General features: G+C 39.1%; 2 protein-coding genes across 2 annotated transcripts in view; one reads left to right on the top strand and one right to left on the bottom strand.

Moving 5' to 3' along the window:
* The window catches only part of LOC113670729 (endothelin-converting enzyme homolog), a 13,567-nt gene extending 11,233 nt beyond the window's left edge, over positions 1-2,334 (top strand). Inside the window, exons 15-17 of the mRNA XM_027186905.2 lie at positions 120-215; positions 770-846; positions 1,301-2,334. Of these exons, the coding sequence (XP_027042706.2) occupies positions 120-215; positions 770-846; positions 1,301-1,400 (273 nt within the window). The 3' untranslated portion in view covers positions 1,401-2,334. The remainder of the gene's footprint in view (positions 1-119; positions 216-769; positions 847-1,300) is intronic.
* LOC113670725 (VWFA and cache domain-containing protein 1) lies at positions 2,335-25,670 on the bottom strand. The gene is made up of 32 exons (XM_089197072.1): positions 25,457-25,670; positions 23,735-23,890; positions 22,647-22,877; positions 20,711-20,954; positions 20,181-20,462; positions 19,415-19,668; positions 18,762-18,794; positions 18,609-18,695; positions 18,022-18,124; positions 17,731-17,903; positions 17,455-17,585; positions 16,863-16,971; positions 16,461-16,652; positions 16,066-16,155; positions 15,676-15,750; positions 15,259-15,318; positions 15,017-15,161; positions 14,540-14,638; positions 13,856-13,959; positions 13,140-13,288; positions 12,672-12,726; positions 11,871-11,995; positions 10,696-10,806; positions 10,284-10,362; positions 10,124-10,183; positions 9,613-9,700; positions 9,289-9,355; positions 8,575-8,680; positions 8,110-8,156; positions 7,551-7,674; positions 3,428-3,544; positions 2,335-3,109 (listed from the first exon to the last, which is right to left on the bottom strand). The coding sequence occupies exons 1-32, from the start codon at positions 25,541-25,543 to the stop codon at positions 2,873-2,875; spliced, it is 4,020 nt and encodes a 1,339-aa protein (XP_089053198.1). The 5' UTR covers positions 25,544-25,670; the 3' UTR covers positions 2,335-2,872.

The following is a 25,670-nucleotide window of genomic DNA, read 5'->3' as shown; positions in this document are numbered from 1 at the left end:
TTAATTTTTTTCAATATCTATTTATGTAAAGTGATTTTGTAATTTCTTTTTTTTGGCAAAAATCTATATGCTAGTTATCATTCATAACACTTTAACTTGTTTATGAATCTTATATACAGGGATATAAGGATTGGCTTAAGAACAATGCTCCCGAACCTCAGTTGCCTGGCCTGCAGATGACTCACGAGCAGCTCTTATTTGTGAGCTTTAGTCAGGTGAGGAGTGGGTGAGGTGGGGGAGGCTTGTAGTTAAGTCAGATGAGAAGCTGAGTAGGTAGGGCAGAACCTTGAATTCCGTTTTTAATTGAGCTAATTGTTTTAATCTCATTTTTCTCCTCCTTGCAGAGGAGATTAAAATAGTTAAAACAAGGAATTCTCGTGCGTTTTATTACGGACAACTTTGCTTTTTGGGTAGAAGGACATATGACGAAGCACCTAGGAAGTCAGTTAGTCAGTGACCTCCAGACGATGTAATATAACTATCCTAAGGGCTGGAGTTTCAATGAATAGAGCTAACTCTTGCTCCCTCTTGAGTTCCCAAGACATAATTTCTCCTTACAATATCAATAGAATATCAAATAGACTGGTGATGAGAACAGAGAATTATCGAGTGGGGCATAATTAGTTATTCCAATGTCAAATTCTCTGAGCTTACATCATAGGAATTATGTGGCAGACAGAAGGGAGGATTACAATGAAGTGAAAGGTTTATATAACTAAATTTTGGTTAAAGCTTTGCCGTTACTCACAATGGGTTTTGCATTGTTTAGGCATTTTGTGCTGCCATGACTCCATCAGCGGCCTTCCGCTTCACAAAAGCAAGCGTGCACTCAATACCACGCTACAGGTAAGACATACAAGAAATTCTGTGAATGGAAGTGGGGACCCCTTCTCCTCCCTGGATCCACCTCTTATATATCTAAGATCATAAGCCCTTTTTGCCTCGAATGGTTCTTCTGATATTTTAAATGACGTATAGAAGCTGACGTTCAATTTTCACCATATTTCGACGTCTTTAAAAAAGCCAAAGGAAAATAAAAATCAAACCAAGAATAGGGTTAAACCACGATATGTTCTCGAAATTTAATTCAAGCTGCGTTGATTTCAGTTAGATCCACGCTGATTTCCATGTGGTTTGTTAAGCGTCGGTTTTTTGACGGTTTGTTACAATCTTGCCTCTGTGTGGACATTTTTCTCTAGTTTACTAGTTCCAGTCTAATTCACTCAGGAGCTCTGATGAGTGCATTCGTCTTCTCAGTAAGTTTCTCACCTTTTCATATTTTCGTTGCCGTTTTCTTCAGGATTATCGGCTCGTTGTCAAATATGGAGGAATTCTCCGAAGCATTCAAGTGTTCCGCTGGTCGAAGAATGAATCCCAAGAAGAAATGTAAACTATGGTAAATCACAGACATAACGAATCTGTCTGTGACACCTATTAGCAGATGTTGCAGATACTAATTTTGGTTTTTCCTCCTCTCAATTCTAAACATGAATACGGTTAAATATCGTTAATTGTCGTCATATCTCCACACCAAATATATCCTTCAATATCTTTTACAATCAAACGCGATTCCAATTAAGAGAAAAGTCGGATCAATTTCAGTATCTGGGCAACTGCCCACTTACCTCTCCCCTAACCCAACAACAGTTAGGGGAGGGTAGGTGGGCAGTTGCCCAGATATTGATATTAATCCGAAAAGTCAAAGGTAACTGCAGATGTAATATCTAAATACGTCTGCAATTCAATCATTAATGCCACTTGCAAAACGAAGACAGTCAAGCTAAGGAAGAGTGCCATATTTTGTATTTTGTTTTCTTCTTAGAAAAAAGTTAGTTCCACGACAATTCTGACTGCAGATTTCGAAAAGATTTTTTACGTATCCTAATTCTTATACACATTTTAGGTGTAATTTAGTTCGCAGATTAAAATTTAAGAGAGATATCCTAACATGCAGTAAGGAATTGTGTGAAAAAACGTTGCAAGAAAAACATAGATCTGACTTTGTCCGGGATGTTTATAGTTTTAAAACGATATTTTTCGACGTGTAAGAGTAGTTTGAAGAGAGTGTATTTTAGCCATCCAAACAAAATCCCCTTTCTACATAAAATAGCAGGACATAAAGTGCATGGATTTTTGTGTTTCGCTGTGTTCAGCGTGTACGGCTCTAAAACAGAGGGGCGGGGGAGGGCATAATCCTCCTTAAAAATTGAGGTGAGTTCGCATATTGATTCATTTGCCAGGCGATTGTTGCATGTTAAAAGAAAGATGTACGTAACGAAGATGCTGTAAAAAACAAGTTGTATAACAATAAACAAATCAGTTAAACCCCTATGATTCAAGATAAAAGCATCTCTTTTATTTACAGAAAATACACCGTCAAATTTTGAAGATCGTGACAAAATGAGCTAAAGAAAAATCCACCTAATATATCTTCGACAAGATGGCGAGTCTCGACCATAGAAGTATTTTTTTAAATCAGTAAATACAACTGGGCATAGCAAACTAAAATTGTCTTCGACACTATGAGCGTTTAACTAGAAAATACGGCTTACGAAGCCGTCTGTATTTTGTGACACTCACGTTTTGCCAAAGATTTGCGCAAGGATTTGATAGCAATTGTTGGCCAATGAATCCACACTTTAATCTCAGCATTTTAATCTAAGCATGTTCAGCAGCGTTCGAGGCGACCTTAAACTGTATCCTAACAATTTCTGCAACGACACATCAAAGTTCTGTTGTAACTAAAAACGTTTATCTAAATAAGCTGTAACACATTGATGTTATGTTAAATATTTACAATTTAGCAATAGAAGACTTCTCCCCAGTTTCTACGTTTCTAAATTCTACAATCGGGGATGGGGAAGATGGCTAATCAACGCAGGAAAAATGGCCAAAGAAACGACATTAGCCGTAGATACACCGACAAAAAGTTCAACTTGTTACCAGACCCCGATGGGTTCTTCGGGTGCGGAGACTGGGTTGAACGGAGGCTTGGGTCACGTGTTGGAACGCGAACGAAGACGGAGTCGGTATCAGGCTTCTTGCAAGCGCTTTTTGTCGTCCCCAGGCTTCGACGAATTGAAGGACAAGCCACTGCAGCATTTGGACTCTGTAAAGAAAACCATTGGAAACACACCTCGTTGATAGATATAAGAATGTAAAAGGAAATACTCATTTTGTAAGCCTTTCATCAGAGCAAAATAAGTTCCAACGAGTTTTTCCTGTCCGTCGGCACAACATAAAAGTTTGTTAATAAAAACTCATCACAGACATCCCCAATTTCTGTTAGATAAGACTTGTTTTAGTATACATTTCAGCAGATTTGAACATATCTATAGAAGACATGGGTCACGGTAGACTTGAAATCTGATGATCATTGTTAGCTTTGAGAGCAAAGAGACATGATCAGCACAAGGTAAATCCATACCTTATAATAGTGCAGGGCACATGGACTGTAAGGTACATTGCACAGACAAGGCACGCAGATTGGCGCCGACAGGGAAATATCTTTAGTGATACCATCCGCACACGACTTCTTTGAACACTGAGAACAAGAGACAGAGAAAAGTCTGAGTTATTTCAAACTGTGAACTCCTGACCTGGACCTGGCTGACATTATAACGATGCAAAGAGGAGGGAAGCATTAATAATAATAATAATAATGACAATCTTTAATGAGGAAACTTTTTCACTAAAAAGTGGTTTACAAAAAGGACCTCGAAAATTAAAAATTAAAAATTTACAATAAATAAAAATGCTAAAAGATGCTACTAAAAACTAATGTATCTTATGTGTAATACAAAACTTAAATCAATGAATTAAAAATCTGACGCTTCAAAATATTTACATTATCAGAGGCTCGTATAGTTTTGTCCAGCGAGTTAAAATCACTTACAGCATGATAGCCAGTTCTTTGTTTGCCCCAGTTTCTTTTAACGGATGGAATTTTGAGGTTTGCTTTATTTCTTGTGTTATAACTATGCTGTTCTTGCTGAGTGACTAATGTTAGTTCGTGATGCGTGAGACCATTAAGACATTTATATACATGTACGCATCGGCGCTGGAAGCGCCTTTTTTCTAGTGTTAACCACTTCAGTGTAGTTAACGCATCAGACGCAGAGGAATACAGTGGTCGATCTAATATTATTTTAGCCGCCTTATTTTGAAGCACTTGCAAACTAGACATTAAAGTTACATTATGTTTGTCTCTCCAAACTAAATCAGCATACTCGAATAAGGGCATAACAAGGCTTTTATAAAAAAGGATGCGCGCCTTAAACGGTAACAAATGCTTAATGCGTCTAAGTAGGCCAAGCCTTTGATTAACTTTCCCTGCCATGTATTCGACATGATTTGTCCACGAAAAATCAGACGATATTAAGATTCCAAGATATTTAAAACAAGTAACATTGTTTATACAATGATCAAAGATTGAAACAGTTAGAGCTATTTTCCTCTGTAACTTCTTGTTACTGCCTATAAGCATGCATTTGGTTTTGTCCAGATTCAGTGTTAACTTATGTTCATTCAGCCATTTCGCCACAGCCAGGAGGTCTTGGTTGAGCTTTTCAATCAGCTCCTGACAGGAAGACCCATAGCAGTAGATCACCGTGTCATCTGCATAAAGTGATGCTTGACAGGCATCTAGAACGCTTGGCAAATCGTTAATGTAGATGACAAATAGCAGAGGACCCAGAATACTTCCCTGAGGGACCCCATGGGTAACTGGCAATTCATCAGACAACTCATTCCCACAACATGTACGCTGTTTCCTGTCAGTAATGTAAGAGCGGAACCACTGAAGCGAGTTCTCACATAAACCAATTTTGGAGAGCTTGCGTAACAAAATCCGATGGTCCACAGTGTCGAAAGCCTTGGTTAAATCCAAAAACACGGCCCCACACAGTTTACCTTGTTCCATGTTCAATAAGACTTCATCAGCAAATGATGTCAAAGCAGATTCAGTAGAGAGCCCCTTCCTGAATCCAAACTGTTTCCTTGTGAGAAGGTTGTTAATAACCAAGTGCTGGTACAGCTGGGAATGCACGGCTTTCTCGAGAATTTTACTGAGTGTCGGTAAAATAGAGATAGGTCGATAGTTCGATGCATTTGACCGGTCGCCTGATTTAAACAAGGCTGTAATTTTTGAGCATTTCCATAATTTAGGAAATTTACCAGTAAGAATCGATCGATTCAACAGCTTAGTGATGGAGGGAGTGATTGTATTAGCAGAGCTCTTGAGTAGTCTAGCACTAATTTTGTCCAAACCAATTGCTTTATTTGTCTTCAAAGAGGTAAGCTGCTGAAGCACAAACGATTCCTCTAGTTCAGTTAACTGGAACTGAGACAACGGTTGTTCTAAAACCAAGTTGCAATTCGACCAGGTAGTCGTTATTTTGTCAGCTAGGCGCTTGCCTATGGATGCAAAGAAGCTATTCAAAGCAACAGCAATGGATTTGGAAGTGGTGTGCTGAATGCCATCGGAAATGATGCACTGAACCTTTTCTGAGGATGAATTACGATTGCAAGCTTCGTTTACAGCTTTCCACATTTTGCCGTGATCTCCTCTGGCTTCCTCGATCATTTCGCAGTAATATTTCGACTTAGCAGATTTTACTAAGCGGTTTACTTTGTTCCTCAGTTTCCTGTAAGTGTTCCAGTGCTTTTCTGAGTTCGATTTACGTGCTTTACGATGATACCAGTCTCGATCTCTCATTGATTCGCTAATTTTGCTATTCATCCAAGGAATAGGTGTTCCCTTCACACGTCGTCGTTTGATAGGTGCATGATCGTCTGCAACTTCTGAAAACAGTTTGTTCCAAGTTAATAAAGCGTCATCGATATTGTTTTCATTGTCAACGACGTGCCAAGGAATATTCCTAAGATCTTCGTTAAATGAATTCGCATCGAAATTCTTGTAAGAGCGATACTCAAACATTCTTGGATGTGCTTTTGTGTGCACACCAGTCTTTAGAATGCAAAACACCAGGTAATGGTCGCTCAATGGAAACGGAACAACACCAGATTTAACAATGCGATGTTCATTATTGACAAAAATCAGGTCAATCAAGGTCCGTGAGGTGTCAGATATTCGAGTAGGCTCTTTTATCAGCTGTGTGAAGTCAAAAGCGCGCGAGAAGTTGAGAAGTAGTTGTTTGTCTTTCTTGGGCAATTTTGAATTAGGCATCATGTTTGCGTTTAGATCTCCTAAAATGACCACATCCGATTTTTCAAGATCAACAGCAGGCATACTATCTCGCAGAGACGAAATAAAAGTGCGGAGATCGGCATCTGGTGCTCTATAAGCGCAACATAATAACGTTGGCTTACATTTATCTCGAATTAACTCAATCCATAAACATTCCTGTCCACCAGTATTGATATCATTCCGCAAACGAAACGCCAAATCTTCTCTTACATACATAGCAACTCCGCCATATCCCTCTTTATTGCCAGTGCGATCTAACTTTATGCACACAAATCCAGGGAGTTTTATTTCAGCATCACTTGTTGAGGAATCCAGCCAAGTCTCGGACAGAGTTAGCACGTCAAAAGTTTTGTTGTTAATTCCCTCAAGACGCAGAGAGTCGGTTTTGTTTGCGAGACTTCGTATATTCAAGTGAGCAATCTTGAGACCTCTAGTGGACTTGATATCAGCAAATGTCTGGTAGCCGGGATTAATCTCAATGTCACCAGCAAGAGCAATAAGAGTCGAAGCAAAACAGGCACGATGAAAAAGCTTACAAAGCATAACACTCTTCAGTCGTCCATTAGACTCTTGCCTCCGGGTCGGTTCTTTTCGATGAAATGAAGCACCAGCAACTTCAGCCCTGCAATTCATCTGGGAAACAAAATACGTCTCTCTATCGTTAAGCAAAGTGTTCTCATATACATCTGAGAACCTGAAGAACTCCAAAGTGATGTAAATACAGAGAAACACACATAAATTTGCGGAGAGCTTGAAGCCGCGTCCGAACGCCATGATAAAAGTATCACCTTGATTGATTGGATTCACGGTAGAGGAGAAGAGTCACTCATCGAAATATCAGAAAAAAAATTACCACACCTTCCTCAATGTCAAATAAACAACTTAATAAAGATTACTGATAAGTCCAAAGGTTTTTTAGTGTAGGTTGTCTGATGGATTGGTTAGTTTATCTTTTACACGCCTGATACAACCAGATACCAACATGTTCAAACCAGCTTTTCTGTTGGCTTCTCATGACAACATTTCCCCAGTCCAAGATTATCGATGATATCGGTTGGCTAGCATTGTTGATAAGCGGGGAAGAAGCAGGGAAGGAGTTATTTTTTCGAGATTTCGGACATAGAGAACTCTGACAATGAAAATGCAGAATGATTCAACTAATTTTGCAACTGGTTGGTGCATTTTAAAAATTATTTCTTGCACTTGAAACTGATCTTTAGATCAACTCAATGAATTTGTTTACTTTAGAATGTAACGCTCTTGTTTTCTCCTTTCTATCGTTTCTTTCGAGTGAGAGGGAAGGAGGCGGGGAACAGGATCCCCAATTGTTGGGCAAACTTACCGAGGTGCATTTAATAGCGGGGTCCGGGCAGTCTCCCCCATCAAGGACAACGAGGTACACATTTGTGTTCGGTACGGCTACCATGATGTAATAACCACATGTCAAGTTTCCTCGGACAATACCACTGAAATGCAAGAGAATGAGATCTTACAAAAACCAAGAAAGACCAAAATCATGAAGTAATTTTAGAGGAAATCGACATCGGAAGTGAGTGCATCGTCAGACCAACAGGAATACGTAACTATTATTTTACTTCATCACGATTTTACTTCTGTTGCGATAAAAAAAATAACTTAACTTATTTCTTCCTGTTGTTTAGAAACCAATGCTTAGAATGTACGATTAAAACTAGCGGTGAACTCCTTTGAGTCCTACGTGACGACAGGCGGGTTACATACACTTTTGTATCCGAGTACTAGTACCCGGATTCCTCCTTAAATACTAATGGGTACCCTGAGGTTTCATTACACAGAGGGTGCCGCAGCCCTCTCACCACCACTGTGTTCGTTCACGCCATGTTTCAATTAAATTAGCCTTTTATAGTAAACAAAATACTCACGCAGGAAGTGTGTCAGTTATCTTGTAGTTGGTGTAAGTTTGGCCAAGCTGAAAAGACAAATATAATACAGAGCTTATCATTAAACATAATGTCTAGGAAAATTTTGCGCTCTCGTCGATCGCTATTAGGATGAAATTCCTTGCATCTTTCCATACTTCTCGGGTTCCATTATACACTCATTCCTTACCAATCAAAAACGATATTTCACTGCTGACCTTTCGCCTAAATGAGTGAAGAGATGTAATCCCTGTTTTCTCTCTAGCTTCATTTACTCACGTCTGATACACACACTGCCTCATGCGTTTAAAATAGAAAGAGATTACTTCTATTCCTAAGTGAGACACTAGTTCATTGTAGGTTTGTAGGACTTCCCATCATTTTTTTAGTTGACCCTGTCCTTACTTTGACATGTATGACACTCTCGGACAAAAATTAATGTGAAGGTTGTGATATCATGATATTCACCTCCAAGTCATTACAAGCTAAACTTGTGGATATTATTCCTTTCTTCTTTATGTCTAACAGCAGTTCTGGATGTTTGAAGGCGAGATGGACGCGTTCTTTAGCAGCTCTATAAATTCAAGAAAGTGTTAAAACATAGCAACACTCCAGCAAAAAATTGAAGTTATCTTTAAACGTTTCTTAAAATGAGTAATGTTGATTGTCCTTATCTCTGTGACGGAAAATAACATCCTCGCGTTTTCTAACCTGACGGACCCTCTAGCTCCGATATGCGGATTTCAATGTGACATAAATGTCCACAACGGAGTGAGTGAGTGGGTGGGTGAGTGGGTGGGTGGGTGAGTGGGTGGGTGAGTGGGTGGGTGAGTGGGTGGATGAGTAGGTGAGTGGGTGGGTGAGTGGGTGAGTGGGTGAGTGGGTGAGTGGGTGGGTGAGTTATTGGGTGAGTTAGTCGGTGGGTGAGGAGTGGGTGAGTGGGTGGGTGGGTAAGTGGGTGAGTGGGTGGGTGGGTGAGTTGGTGAGTGAGTGTCGAGGCAACACCACAACTCGCTCCGAAATTAAGCCATATTCATGCAAAGAGTTCAAAATGAATCAAGTTGTGAGGATACATCATCATAGACTAAAATTTCCTTTCAAGTTAATATGGTTGCCTGATAAAATTTGAGTGCTCCAGCATGAAAACATTGAATGTCCTTAGACCCAACCAGAACTACATACCTGGGACTGGACATAAACTGTTTACTGTAAACCACATAGCCATTTGGATCAATTAGCATACATGAAGCTGAAAAATAACAAATAGATTCCCATCAGAGGAATGACATTATGTGGAAAGTGGAAAGGTCAGTAAAAGTAAATATTAGCAAGATTAATTCTTTATCTCCTGTTTTGGTGTTTACCCGACAGGCACGAAAATGTTTGGAATTGACATTTTTCTCAAAAAAGTCGTAGCAGTTAAATGAACTGAACAAATATGCCACCACTGCAGTCCCTGGTTATTGCTGCTATTCTTAATATTAAACTTTTGGAGCATAAACTCACCAGAATTCTTTTTGCATATAGGTCCACTATCGGTGACTATTTGATGAATCTTGATCATTTTAAAATCAATACCCATTACGGCCCTGACCTTGAAGTTATGAAAAAAGGAAATATTTTAAAAGCAAAACAATGCAATGTGAACCTTTCTCGTTTCCTGCGGTGGGAAAATTGATATCAGAAGACCATTCAATAAATGGATGACAATCGATAAATCGATGATCAATGGAATTTACTCGCAAGCGATAACATGGTTCAATCAACTAAAATTAACATTTGCGACAAGGGTGGTTTTTAACGTCATTGATCTCATTGGAATAGTCGGGAAGTTTTCTTGTACCCCAATAAAACCATGATTAGTCGCAGCGTAGTGCCATGCGAACTATTGCCAGTTAATTATGTAGTCTGAAAATACAAATGAGAGAAGTCAAAAAGTGGATGGACTTCTGTCGGTAGCTACGGGAAACGGATGGACAAGCTGAGAGGAGATTACCATCAGAGTCCACTTTCTTACCATTGAATCACTGCTGATTGTTTGACTTGTTGTAACCACTACTCCAGCCCCTCCATTGTCCTACAGAGTAACGAGGAAAAGCAGAAAAAGGTGTGTGAACAGTTTTACGTTGTCTAGCTTTCATTTCAATGGTCTTCGCTTATAATGGCTTACTACTTACCAAATAAGGAACTGAGAAAGTCACTTTTCCTGGGTACGACTTGGCCGCGTAGTACCAGGGACGAGTGGTAGGGTCATATCTTAACAAAGTAAAAAAAAGCCCCAAGCAAAAAATTATTCACAAACTAGTCAGAAGAACACCTCATAGTCGACATCGTTACCGTTGTCATTTTCAACACATCGTCAACATTATCCTCTATATTTCTTGTCATCATCGTAATTATCGTCAGTGTCAATGTAATCATTATCGTTATTATCATTACCAACTTAACGTCATCGTTAACTTTGTGGCCATCGCTATCGTCAGCGTTACCATTATCGTCATCGTCATCTCTACGTCATCGTAATCGCAATCGTCATCGTCATGGTTACTATTAACAGTATTTTCACATTGTCAAGATAACGTCCCTGACCTGTTATTGTAGGTTTGCCTGCCCGGATACTGCCTCATCGCCCCAGAATTGGTGGCAATGTACCGCCATGCTGCGCTGCTACCGAGGACATGCATAGGGTTACGGTTCCAGCTGATAGAACAGAGGAGATCAATTCAAAAACCATAAAGCCTAAGGCAATTCTATGATAATCAGATAATCAACGAAACTGTGTGCAAACTGAGATAAGCCTGTCTATGGTGAACAGTAATGTGAAGGTGATAAAACCCACGTTGTAGGATGGGTTTCTAGTCGCTCATAGCGTGAAACATGGATCTTTTTCGCTGTCTTTGTCCTAACAGACTGATTTGAAATAATCTTTGCAATTTACTTTGCAATGCACTTTACATACGACTGATGGATTTCAGGTCTTATTTTTTTACTTTCATAATTACATTTAACCCTTTAGCTCCCAGAAGTCATTAATGTGTAACTTCTCCCTATAATATCCAAATATTATCCCGTACAAGGTAATGAAAATACTCAGACTTATCAAGTAGAAGTTGTTATCTTGACCTAACGCCAAATTGACGTAACAAATTCAGGAGGAAATATTTAGCAGTAAAAGGGGACAATTAACAGTCAGATCTTTGGAGTTAAAAGGTTACGACATGCATAGGAAAAATGTTGTGAATCTTTTGTTTTGAATCTTTTGTTTTGAATCTTTTGTTTTAATTTTTCTGTAGAGTTGTAATCGGAAAGTGTAATCAGACAGTTGTTTGTAATACGACGCCTGTAATGGAACAGTTAAAGCAGCCAATCATACTAAGTCCACTCATAAAAACCCACCAACCACAGAATTGATTACAATAACTATAGCAACAACCCCTTCCCTACAAAACTTGGGAATTTCCTAAAGGAAGGAATTCTTTAGCTTAGACTATGTCTCTAGAGATAGAGGAGATACCTTTTCCATTGTCAATTTTGACTTATTTCCGCGGTTTTTTTCCTCGGAAATTGTAACGGATATGATTAATTGGCAACAGGACTTCGTGTCTTCCAATTCTGTCTTTAATCATACTCATGATGAACAAATCGGACTCCCGCTCAGCGGTCGTCCGATTTTGTTAATCACTCACACGATAACAGACCGAAGTGGACTCCACGCGGTCCTTTTACCACTACGAATAATATTTTGGTTTAGTTTATATCCATACCACTTCTCTATCTCTCTAGTGAGTCGTATGTCCACTAAAACACCTTTCTTTAGTGATGGTATTGGAGATGTATCAACAACTCCATCCACGTAATCAGACAGGTGCTTTACAAACTCAAGGGTTTCCTGTAATATATACAATATGCATTAAAAAAATTTGAGCCTCCACAATACCAGTCAGCGGTGACTGCTCAAAGTCTTGCCCTCCTTTCTCCCCTCTAGTCAGGCTCCGCCGTCGCAATTTTGCGAACGTTGTGGTATTGAAAAGGGTTGTCAACAATCTGAAATATTTTGTATACCCCTAAGGGAGATTGTGACCAGTCAGCTGTTAGCTATATGACTCAAGTCAACTTTCCTGACCTTTCCCATCAAAAGACTCCACGACAATAAAAAATGATTGAACCAACAAATGACTGTGAAGGTCACTAAGCGGTTTGAAAAATATAATATTAAGTTTAATCGTCCATTTGTCATGTTTTAGACGGCTAATTCATTAGCTCCTCAACAGCCCTTTACTTCTATAAAATCAAACTATAAACGAGAGCGGAAACAGATTAAGAAAGTGTAGAGCACAAGATCGCCGATAGTACTTGACCAAGAATTGGACTTCAAAGTAATTAGTTTTACCTTCAGTTCAGTGGAAAGTTGGAAGTAGCGCCAGAGTTTCCACTCTAGCAAAAAACATCGCGCTGTTTCATTCTCCGGTCTCGAGGGAATTAAAATTTCTTGGGCATTCCAAATGTTTTTTAAAACAACATTCAAATCATCCAGATATTTTTACTAAGGAATCAAACGAGCTTACCGGCATGTTCTCAAACATGTATGGATCATTAAAACAACTGGAACTGAGAAAATAACTAAAAGAGAAGAGAAAAGAAAGAGAAACAAAATTCGAACATCATGTCATACAAAAATCACTACGATCTGCAAAAAAACTTATTCATTCCAAATTATTCTCCCTTACACATGGATTCCCTGCAAAATTTCTCTTCCCGATTATTAACGAGGAAGCAACTGTATCTTTACCAGTTAGGAAAGATAGCTTACTAAACTACATTCGATTCCACTGGATGATCTTTATCCAATCTTAAAACATTATAAGAACTAATGACGTCACCTTGTCGTCAGATAATATGCTGGTACGCATAATTCTTCTCTAATAATTTTTTTATGAATCAGGACATTATTAGATTAATCTCCTCGCTTTAATGAAAAAGGATCCAATTCGAATTTTCAAATGTAAAGAACAAATATTGTGCAACACACTTACTTTGAGCGAGAAAGCGTCGCAGGAAAAGACGTGTTGCTCAGAAAAGCGATTGGTTTGTCCTCGATAATCGAGCCAACATCCAGGTATTTCACCAAATCATAGCGGTGATAGAGATCAGGCTGAGAGTACGGTTTGTGACTGACTATTTCCTAAAGAAGAATAGAGATTAAGAAATTGATTAGATGCTTTGCAAGTAAATTCGGTTCACACATGCAAGTAGCTGACTAAAGCCACCCTCCCGACTTGAAACGGAGAACAAAACTTCAGAGAGGTTTTGTTATTCACTTATGACCTAACACCTCACCTTGACCTCTCGTGTTCTTTAAAAGAATATCACTTGTAAAGTATTTCAAGGACGAAGGGGAAAGTATTAATGAGCACGAAGGATCGATTGAAAATGCCGCCCCTTTATTTTGAGACATGTGGCCTCTCAAGGTTGAGGAAAGGTGTGTGTATGTTTTTCCTTATCATGTTATTAGTTCCAAAGGAGATGAGCAATTTTCATATTTTTTATCCCAGTTTTCTAAGTTATCTAAAAACGTATACCTCTTTCTCAAAGGCCTAATTCATCGTCACATGTAATTCCATCCGAGCGAACTGACAGTTTTGAAGAGCTGAACTGATTAATTTGGCTTCAACCCAATGTAACTGTGTACTGCAAGACGTTAATTTAAGTAAACTTTCTGTCAAACCTGATAAAAAAATACATATGTAACCTTTGTGTCTAATTCGCTTGACGCTACAACTATGCACACAGCAAAGTTTGTATTGTTGACAGGTTTCCACGAATAAGTGAAATTAGCCGTCACACCACGATAACCTGAAAAAGAAATAAATATAAAATGTTCATTTGAAAATAACACCTGAAAAGAGGGTGTGAAGAAGAAGGTAAAAAGATCTGCATCAGACGCTAGAAAAGAGCCTGCTATCACGAGTAAGTGATAGCGGTGTTACTAAGATAATTCGACAAATGCTTCAACCCTTTCACCCCCAAGTATCAGTATTCATATTCTCCATACTGTTCTCTATACATTTCCTGAGGTTCTGACGAGAAGAATTTGTCCAATAGTCAAGAGCTACTTTAGTTGGTAGTCATTTCCTTTATCCTCATTACCTTAATATGTGATTCAGGTGTGATATTGTAGGGAGAATTTAGATGCTAGTCACTCTTAGGAATCAAAGAGTTAACAGTTTTGACAATTTTCAAGTGAATGTTGGAAGTAACCTGGGACTGGACCAGTTTTTCTTTTCTTCCCTCAATTTTTTTTTCGCACTCATTAGCCGTTGTTATTATTCAGCTCTAGTTTTTATGAATCTCAGTAATAAGGATTCTGCTAAATAATCTTGATGTCGCTTTGGAGGACTCACTCCAGGTGTCATCACCAATGCCATTGCCGTACCATTAAAATTCGGGTCTCCCCGCGATAACACCCTCTCAGATCTTAAGGTCTTGCTGCCGGTTTCTCTCCTCATCATGGAAGCAAGGATTTCGGAAAAGCCTATAACACAAGTGATAAATATGAAAGCCAAAGGCGTAAGATGACGAACCATGCAAGTGAGAAATCGTGTTGAAGCATAGCGAGATTTCAGTGTCAGTCCCGCGCTGTCCCAGTAACATCTGTTTGAAGTATTGATATAGCTTGCACATCTATGGTTAACATTTACTCAAGGGTGAGAATAATTTAGTGTTGTAGATGGGAAAAATATGAATACAGTCGAGTTGCTCAAGGTTTGACGATATCAGAATCTATGGAAATCGTCACGCGTTCTGCCCGCTCCAATCTCTCTTTCCTTCCGCCTCCCCCCTGAGTAGGGTTCTCATTACACTCGTAAGGACTAAACACAACAATAAAAAATGGCTAAGAATCATCTCTTACCAGGACTAGTTTCCAGGTCACTGATAATTATCACCACCGGCTCTTCCTGAATTTCCTCTGGTTCGGGAAGTTGGGGATGAACCAGAGCTCGGCCATTCTCGGTTTCGATAACGAAGGTGTACGACAATTCACCGGGACCAAACGACTGTAATAAAAGTTTGATTCAATGAAGCTGAAACTTTTGTGAAAGAATAGTTAAAATGTAGCGCATAAAATTTTGAAGGAAAATAGTGCTTGCTCACCACAGTGTTTTGAAGGAGCTCACTCAAAGCTATGTCGATTCCCACAACACCAATTAAAGACTGGAAAGAGAACGGATAAATAAAACGAACATGAAACGAGTATAGAGTATATTCCACAAGATAACATGTCACTAGCTATAGCTTTTCTGATATTGTTTTACTAAGCTGACATGATTCTTTTGACTAAGCATTTGTGCTAAAAATTAATGCAAATTCATTGTTCTCTTAGACCAAATATTCCAACTTACTTGTTAATCTGTTGGCATTGTTTTTAACACCCACATCCTATTCAAGATTCTGTTCTGCAAGATGCTTGCTTTTGTAACACAGTTTTCTAACTATCTCTGACTTGGGCGTGTTTTAACCCTTCACTGGCTAAGAGGTTTTCTGCCGAATTTAAACAGTGATGAGACATACCTCGTCCTTACTGTAACACGGAACTCCAAGTGTCACGTACATTCCTAATCTCTCAGCAAACTGAGGAGACGACAGCTGGAAGAAAAAATGTTCACGAAACATTTTACTTGTCAATGAAATGAAGACGTCGAAAGCGTTAAGAAGCAAATGACTATCTAACGAAATACATGCGTTCAATATTGGGTGGCACCGGCTATTTCTCATGTTTTCCTTTACATTTTTGCGCGGGAAATCTGCGCGCGGCTGGCAAAAATTGATCCATTCACGCATGCCCGATGTTGTTCGCTGTTTTGTACCATAGACAACTACCTGCAAACTGACACTCTGACGCTAGAAGATCTGTGCATTTTCTAAAAAAAAAATGACACTCTTTGATTTGTCTCTACTTACTCTCGGTCCTTCGTCGCTTTTCTTACTGCTGGGAATATTCCTGTAAAAGCGACCCATAGAGAAGGCCAGCTTTCGATAATCTGTGATACTCTAGAAAGAGGCACAATATATGATGGCCTGAGTAAAAAGTCATCCACTTGATGCTAAAAGCTTTGATTCATTAACGATACACATGACAACTTGGTTTTTGTTTTGTTATAGTAGTTATTTTCTGGGAGCTTAAACTTTTAGCTGCATGAAACTCTGTAAGATCCACTAAGTGACTACTTGGTGCTGTTTAAATTTCCAGTTTTTGGTAATATTTGGTGGTTTTTACAATCACGTCTTCTGGCTGACGGCAGTACAACTGATTATACCTACGTTAAAGCTTTAAAAACTACCCCAAAACAACTTACTTCATATTTTCCATTAGTTGTTCGGGCCATTTGCTTAAGTCTGTTTACAGAGTGTTCGTCCATCGCCGAGATGTTACTTGATGTTCCGCCTAGTAAACTGTAAGTGTAAACACTAATTGTCGTGTTACTCTCCGAAAGAAGGGCACTGATGTCTTCTGTAGACACATCTGTACTTCCGGCTAGAAAAATCAACTGTTGAAATAATTCAAATTGAGAATTAAATTGAATGCATGGCTCAGTAAGGATACATTTTGCATCAAAGGAAAGAACAACAAAAGTTAACTAATTGGACCAAGCGGTAAAAGTTTCCACCGGATGGACATACTCGATAATCAGCTAATTGTGGAATGGGAAGTGCTCGAAAGTGCTTGGTGAAATGAGATCCAGTTCTGCGTAACTTACGTGAGTGTTACGGTTGTTCTTCATGTTCGTGAGCAGTTTTAAGGCCATTGAAATCGCATTGTAATAACTAGACGTCATGGTGGAGGCAAGAGGAACATCCTCAACAAATCTAGAATACGGATGTAAAAGAAATGAAGATAAAAGATGAGTGACTTCAGCCTGGAACCTAGTACTTTACTGCAAGCATAGAAGTTGAAATGTCATGGGCCACGAAGTTTTTAAAAGTTTAAGAGATAAATGTGGAAAAACAAAAGATAAATTGGATTTTGGGAGAGGCTAATTCAAAGGATGGCTTTTCATCCAGCCTTTGAGGTAGGGTTTTAATTCAACGTTTTGATTTTGTAGGTGTGGACAAATAGAAAACCTGAAGGAGAACTCAGGGAAGAAAACTTATAGACTTAACATGTTCTGTAGCGTATATCAATTAGGGAATTAAGGGGTGATCCGATACCAAATTCTACAAAATAATATCATACGAATGGTATAGAAGACAATAAAAAGAAAAGCTAATAATGAAAAGGTTAACGTGCTCAGGTCACAGAAGTAATGAACAATTTTCAATTAGCATCAATATACTGTTCACAATGACTACCTTTTCAAGTCCAGAAGATTTTGGCCATTGGCTTGCACGAGCTGAGTGTTAAAACAGCTGTTGTATGTATTATCTGAATCTCCGCTGTGCGTCATACCCGGGAGAAGCGCTGACTCCGCAAAGGCGATCACCTGATGATGAAGTTGGAATTTGCCTTTCAGTTTCGTAAAAGGTCCTATGTATTCTTCCACTGCATAAATCTCGTTTAAGAGTCTGTTTTATTTCAGAACGCTATATTCTACTAGGCAGGCGCAGAAAAGTTGTGCGAAAACTTACATTTACAAAATCTGTCGGCAGCAACCCCTTTAGCATCGGCGTAATGGCGGTCCTGGCGAATATGATTTTGTTTTCTTCTTTCATGGAATAGCTGATATCAAACAGTATGACAACATTCTTTGGTCGTAGAATAGCCGCAATGTACCATGGTTGAAGCCGCTCGTCTCTGGTCCCTAACCATTACAGAGAGAAATTTTAAATTTACATCGTCTTGCAGAGTGGAATTTCGCCTTCAGTAATACTTCCATCTTAAATACTCTACTTTACGTAACATAACAAATTTAAACTTACCACACTTGGACGAGCTGACTAACGCAGCGGGAAATTTACGGAAAAATCCCTTTGCATCGTCAGCGAAATATTGCCACTTGTGTTGACCGCGAGGATTAAAATTCTGAAAGGCAATAACAGGCTGATAACTTGAAGAGAGTTCAAATTTGACTCTAAATGCCAAGAGACGGATCCACCCCTTTGTGAAGCAACTGAATTCAATCCACTCAAAAAAGTGAGGCATCGACCAGGTTCAAATCCCTTTCTCCCAGTTACCAATGGGGCGCTACTCAGAACATAGCAATAAAATCGATTTGATAATAAATTCATTTACATGTGCGCAACTAGTTCATGAAAACAAAGAACTACCACAATTTGCCCCGCTTCTAACTTGCTTCGTCGATTATTTGTTAGGAAGTCTCTTGGGATACAGAACTCCGTCAAAAATTTAGGCAAAATTTCCAATTCCTTAAATCACAATTACTTGGAGATCATCTCGTGATATTCTTAAGCAATACTTAAACAATGTGCTCGCTTTCAAATATCACTGTTTGACGGGTTGAACGGCGTATTCCACTGTAAATTTGCTCAAAATAGAGTTGTAGTACCTTCTGCGACTTGGAATGCACATTTTCCATCATTTCCTTCTCCAGCGGAATAGTCCAGTCGTAAGCCGAAACAAGTTCATCAGGCATCTGAAACAGGATAAACTAGTTAGCAATAGTTACAAATGCTGGCTTCAAAGATGAGGAAATCCATACCTCTTTTATTTCGCTTGGCCAAGACCAGCAGCTCTGCAAAACAAGAAAAAGGAAGAAGAAATTATCACAACAAAAAGAAGAAGGTTCGGTTTTCTGTGAAGAACAAGACTGATAGCTAGCTAAAAGTAATAGTATTATGACTAGACTGCCTCTGTAAATCGGCATTTCACGCACAGCCTTATGCAATAAGCGACATCTTACAAAGGAGACAGCAATAGCGAAAAAAAGTTCACTAGTAAAGTAGAAGGGTGGTAAGAGCCAAATGGTACATTGTCAGCTCTACCTAGGTTTAGTTATGAATCTTGAGAAAACTATTACAAACTCGTATGTACGAATGTGGGTACTTTTTGTACCAATCGTAATCCCCAAAACAACATCGGCAGAATATGATGACTAGATCCTTTAAAAACGGGTCCTCTCATTAGAGTGCTTTTCGATTGAGTGTCGTGAAACCAAAGCCAAAGAATTACAATGGCTAATCAGAAGAAAGGAAAATGATTGGTTCTAGTTTTGCATCCGATTGGTTGAGAGAATGGCGCGAGTTTTTACTGGACCAATCACCGAGCGAAGTAAAGCAAACCAATGCAATCTCGGATTACTGTCGACATTCAATTGACAACTGCTTAAAATCTGAAAAATTAACCAATATTTACCGAGTTATGGTCAACCCATCTCTGAAACTTGGTAGAGTATTTCGTATTTCCATCGTAGCGGCAGCACTGTTTAGGAGCAATTTCTTTGAGATTGGTTATCCTTGGTCTTTTAGCGCTCTTGTATTCTTCATATTCCTTTTCAATCACATTCTTAAGTTTGTTTCCGAGACGCCTCTTCATTTCAATCTGGCCACTGATAAACATCGCTAACTTGTCCACCAAATCAGAAGGATTCAACCTTATGTTCTTCTTCACTAGAAAAAGGAAAAAAAACGGGGGTAGTGGTTTAATACCGGCAAGTCCCATAGGGCATTTGCTAATCAACCAAATTCTTCAGTTCAACTCTTTGAAATGCAAATGGACTAGAATTCTTTGCTTTCTTTGAACCATATTGGGGAATTTCCTGACCAAACAAGGAGATTGCTTCCTCTCCAGGGATCAATGAAAAGATATGAAAATCAGAAACACGAGTAATCGATTTAAAAACAAAATTGTTGAGACAACTTTTCAAGGGAAAATCTTTTCTGGTATAAGCGATTTATTGTGAGCTTTTTGCCCTTTATTTGGTACATTCGATTTTTCTCGAAAAATATTACCGAAACGTTAATGTAAACTGTAGTGTTACCTGCGAGCAGGCTCTCAAGCGCTGCAGGACAAACGTTTCTCCGCTAGCGGGGAGATTTGAGACGAGTCGAGGAGAGGTTTGTCATGGGTTTGGCATCATTATAAAATTTCCTCCCTTGTCATACTAAACAAGGTCACTCACTTGAGTTATCGTAAATGTTCTTCATCTCGTTGACACACAACATATCAACCATGAGATTCTCCGCTGTAACAGAAATCTTTTCCGCAGAACTGATGACGTCTACGCTTGAGATGTCGTTCTTCACTAAGCAAGTGCAGTTGGGATCGGCATTATTCTTCCCGGAGAGCACAGGTGCTTTGGTCATGAGCTTGTTCTGGTAAATTTTGAATTTAGCCGTGGAGGCATCAAAATCAAACACATGCCAGTAACGGGAACAGTTGGTGCTGTCGTATCCAAATCTATCTGAAATGTTTCAAAACAGTTAAGTTAGATATCCACAAAATATTACGTTACTCCATTAGGTCAGTTAAGTGTTTGTGGGAGATCTTTGTTCAAGAGATGATTATCATACATCCTTTTCCTGCGATGTGGCACCGTGGAACTGCCACTCGACGATAACTGAACAAGACTTTTGGCAAAGGGAAAACAAATGACCCACAATGACTCAACCTTCATCACAAACTAAAGCTACACCTGCCCAGCTTTAATACCTTCACTGCATTCCGGTTGTTGAATATTGTACAACAGACCACCTGTGGAAGCCTGGTATATCTTGACATTGGCTGATATCTTATCCCAGCAGACACCCACAGAATAAATATGTACATAGTAAGCAAATGTCTCAGACTGTAACCCTCTCATTGTTATGGTCTCCGGTCCATACATGTCTGTAGCATCCACGTCAAGATCGATTGTCTGGGAGCCTTGTTGACATCTTTGGCCATCAAAGAAAACCTACATACGAAAAAGTATTTCAGAGAGGTACTTTTTTCACAAAGGATGGCGATATAGCCCTCATTTTAAGCAATTTTTTAATGGACTGTCAAAAGACACTTGTCCACCAAAGTTGAGACCAAAGTTATCACAACAGCTAGCCAATCATAACAAAGGAAAACAACACTAACCGATGAGAACTCATAATAAAACACCGGAAACGCAGGTAACTAGGCCACCATTGGTATTCGTTTTACGTCTCATTGGTTGAGGGAATGGCTCGAGTTTTGTGAACACGTGAAAGAGCGAGGTAAATCATAACGAAGTAATTCCGAATTAATATCGTTACTCGATTGAAAATTGCTTTATAGCTGTTTGTTTAGTTACAGGACTAATTATAATACTCAATAAGCTAAACTCTTGATTACGATCTATCAAGAATTATGTGACGAGCTGATTTAAACATGGTAATTTAGTATTATCAACTGAGTTGATTACGTAAACTGGCCGCCGTAGAGAGTTTCAAAGCTGACGTTTCGAGCGTTAGCCCTTTGTCAAAGCGATTGGAAGAATTGTGGGTTGTGTGTGTGTTTATATGCAGAAAATGGAGCTACGCTACTGGTGGGAATATAGTGACGAGAAAACAAGAATTTCATTAGTTAAATGAAATGCGCTTGTTGATCCCGTGGGGATTAAGAGTGCCGATTTCAAAGATAAATTTTTTTTCTAGAGTTTTAAGGCTTTCTGAACCGCCTAGAAGTAAGGAAAGGCCACAAATGGCCATATCCAGCTAAGAATGATTAGGGAGATTAAAGTGTCTAACGACTGGTTTGTGGTTTTAATGCGTCCTTGTCATTTCTTTCTACGTCAATGAGTTCTTGGAATCGGTCACCTAGTTGTCACCCTGTTTCACCAATATATAACTTTTTGCAATAAGTGCACGTTGGCGGAAGTGCACGTGAAGTGGTCAGTGATCTTAATGGATTTCTTGGGTCCCGACATTTTCTCTACGTTTTGAATGAAAGGACAAGTTTCGCATCTTGAGCGAGCACATTTGAAAGTTCCAATTGGTCATTGGTTTGAAATGAACTTCTGACCAAAAAGCTGCCTATTTTTTTGTCGTGTTTGAATGAAATTAGTGGAGGTTGCGAAAAGATAGTATTAGACTCTGAATCGTTTTGAAGTAATTTAAAGTTTTTTAGAACGATAGGTTTGACAACGTGGTTGTGAGGGTAAAATGTGAGAGTGAATGGAATGAGATCGTTATTTTCTGAGCTGTTTGTAGTGCTGTCGATCAATTTGTTGGGCGCGGTGGTGGCCTGCTTGAACGACAGAAACAGGATAGCCACGTTTATCGAAAAACTGGCACATTGCCTTTCTGATTTTTCGGAAAAATTGGTGTTCAATAAAACCTATGAAAAGATTGGCGTAGCTGGGTCCCATTTTGATACCCATGGCTACGCCATTAGTTTGTTTGTAGTAGTTTCCACGAATGAGTAGCAGTCGAGTGTTAGTTCAAGTTCGCCTTGATGGAGTGTTTCAGAGCTAGGTTCAACAAATTGATCAACAGCCAGCACTACAAACTGCTTAGAAGGAAGCACTATTCACTTAAAAAGAGGGAGAGTGCTGGTCACATAAGCAATTAATACATGGCCGTGCTCTTAACGAGATCTCTGTACCTCAGTTGCTACAGTATATTCTTCCTTTACTCACCATTCCAGATTTGCATTCCGATTCTCGAGGCCATGGGGTAATGACGTAAGAATCTAAATCCTTGGGGACACGCCCCCAAGTGAGGACAATACGGTACATGTCATCGCTTCCCCGGAGGGAGAGACGCGGAGATATCACCATATCTTGGTTAATCATGGCGTGTTTTTCAATGTGGGATGCGATCGTAAGGTCTTCGTTTAACGTATAGTAACCAATTCGAGACGTTCGAATCTGGAAGACAAGTTATCACATTTTAGCACGGTATAAAAACGCTTTAGAACAGACACTTAAATCACGAACAGTCTGGTTTCCAAAATGGTTCGCGTCTGATAATAACCTTGATCATAACAAACTCCTCACGATACAACACCTCTATAAGCGGAAGATGAGGTGTTTTTGCCTATCTATTGAGGTGAAGACCATCTTTAGTGGACACAAGACTGAATTTACCAGAAATAACTCTTAATTTATGATTTTGCAACTCTCAAGATATGATTGTATGGCTATGATATGATCCGTGATCTAAACCCTTACCACGGACCCTTTTTGATAAAAAAAAGAGAAGAATAAGCCTCATTCGTATTCTTGAAGATCCTCATAATTCTTCTATAAAACATGAGACATAAGACAAGCGATCTGGTAAAACACTGAGCTGCGTTCACTCACATTTCTCTCGAATAACCCGCCCACGCATATCACCCGTTAAAACCCTCTTACATTCATACATAATTTGGTTTCATAAAGTGAGACGATAAGTTGGCCATTGTAAAAAGTTTCTAAAAACTAGCAACTCTTTACGGAGGCTAAGTTACACTGATCAGCTCATCTGATAAATATAAAATCAAATTATTTTGTTATACTCCCCTACCGACTCAGCACCACAATTTCTTTAGAAACTTGCCCCTTTTCTCGTTTGCCGGTTTATTTTAAGTCAGTTCCATATCTGAATTTAAAATGGATGGAGTATTCTCTTCGAGATTCTTCATGAGAATCATTGTGGGGACTACCTTCGGAGAAATTCACAAAAGAAGGACTGGAAGCAGTTACTCAGGCAACGTCCCCGTGTAGGATATATATTCTGTACATACTTGATAGTATCCTGGCTGAACATCTTCAATTATAGCCACACCATAAGAGTTAGTGAGACTTTTTGCTGTTCTAAGAAAGATCCCAGCATTAGATAATAACATGCACTCTGCGCCGGGTACTGCAGCCCACTCCACGCCTCGAGTTGCATCTTTGACCTGTTGATTGGATGACACATTTAATATAGGCAGCTAAGAAAAGAATAGGAGGAAATGGTAGGATTGGTTTAATGGAAAAGGGCAGGAAAGGATGGGAAATGAGAGGATACAGAAGAAAATGCGAAGACTAAAGAATTGTGAAAGATGGCTTTGTTTTATGCTACTGCACCGTTTTAGAGTAATAAATGCAGTGTTTACTGTCGAAGGAAATTTAATTTGTATATGCCAAGCAAGAAATAGTTTACGAATGTTTTAAACAACTAATGTACATTGAAACCGGAGTTACCTGCCGATGACTACTTTAAATGTTAAATAACTTTTGGACTCTTCCGTTTTCGCTGTAAACTTCTTAGTTTATTTGTTTAGTCATTGGTAGTATTCAAACAGGCTGGCCCACTTCAATTTAAAGCTGCCGTTTTTAACTGGGGCCAATGGAAACAATCTTAATATAGCAAAATATCTATATAAAATACACAGACCAACCCTTAACAAATATTTTTTTCAACTTATTAATTTTGTGATCACCAAGATTCTTAGTAGATAATATTCATACTTGTGTTTTGGCTCTCATAATGCGCTCGAAAGATCAAGAAAACTCAGCGCACAGAGTGCCTTGCCTGATAGAGTTGTTTGCTTGTCTGGGAATGCTAGTTTTTCGACTTCCACTCCGAAAAATTATCGAAATTAAAGCATACTTTTACACAGTTCGACACGAAATCTTTGTACAAGCAAGATGTCATAGAAGAAAGATGGTCCTAACTGCATGTGTAAAAGATATGGAAGTTTTAACGGCGCTTTTGACAAAAGACCGCAGGAGAAAGCGCGGAATGAAAAGAGAAATTGTAGATTCAGCGGTGGCGTATTCGTGGGTACCGCAAACTTTTTATCTCGTCGGGCTTTTGGCGACGAGTCTCACAGTTTCACTCACAATGAATTTCATGTTCGGTCCCAAGGTCCCCAATAAATGACAAAACAGATCGAGATCCAAGGTTCAAAGGTAGTTACTGTGGCTTAGGGTGATATTCCTGAGCGACAAAAGCCTGTGTATGATCGCTGTCATTATGATCATAATAAATTTGTGATAGCCAAAAAGAACGTTAAGGAGGGTATCTAAATTCTTGCGCAACATCTTCCTGTCATTAGCAGTGTCTTGAAACAATCTGAGTAAAGCGAAGATGATAGTTAAGAGTTGTACCGATAAAATGACTTAGCCTTGGTGCCGCAATTTCAAACAGTGGTCTCAGCATTTCGAAAGTCACGAATTTTACCATTCGCCTTCCCTCAGATTTGTTACGATGTTTTCTTTCAAGTGTCCAGTCAAATTATCCGATTAAACACAGACCATTATTTTTCACGCGTTCGGTGTCGTCTGAATGTAAACAGAAGTAATCTCAACATCAAATAAAACAGTGAAAGCAGCTGGTACACCAAAATCGACAAACCTGGTATCGATAATAACAACTACGAGAAACATCAACACGTCGAAAACAACGATGGACAACGGACTCTATGCGAGAGGAACGTGACAGAGTTTTTTACCTGGTCGAAGTATCCGGGCTTACTTACCTGGCATTTGATAGAGATACTACACACTTCAAAGAAATTGATCGCAGCTGTCAAAATCCCAACAACTATTATGAACCTAGAACTCATTTCTTCGCTTCTCGAAGAGGCACGAAGGAATTTAGTCGCTACGGCTACAGCATAAGCGGCAAATATGCCTTAGTACTTTTTTTCAACGCACGTAGCAGACCATTTTGCATTTTCATTACACTGATAA

The sequence above is a fragment of the Pocillopora damicornis genome, chromosome 2, assembly GCF_964200805.1.
Source record: "Pocillopora damicornis chromosome 2, jaPocDami1.2, whole genome shotgun sequence".
Lineage (NCBI taxonomy): Eukaryota > Metazoa > Cnidaria > Anthozoa > Scleractinia > Pocilloporidae > Pocillopora > Pocillopora damicornis.
This window is presented reverse-complemented; position numbering and strand designations above follow the sequence as displayed.

Excerpts from the sequence above, each read along its gene's own strand:
- LOC113670725 (XM_089197072.1), bottom strand. The coding sequence starts at position 25,543 with ATGAGTTCTAGGTTCATAATAGTTGTTGGGATTTTGACAGCTGCGATC. Across the intron at positions 10,807-11,870 it reads ACTAGAGAGATAGAGAAGTG|CTGGAACCGTAACCCTATGC; the intron begins GTATGGATATAA and ends CTGTTCTATCAG. Across the intron at positions 10,363-10,695 it reads AGGCAAACCTACAATAACAG|ATATGACCCTACCACTCGTC; the intron begins GTCAGGGACGTT and ends TACTTTGTTAAG.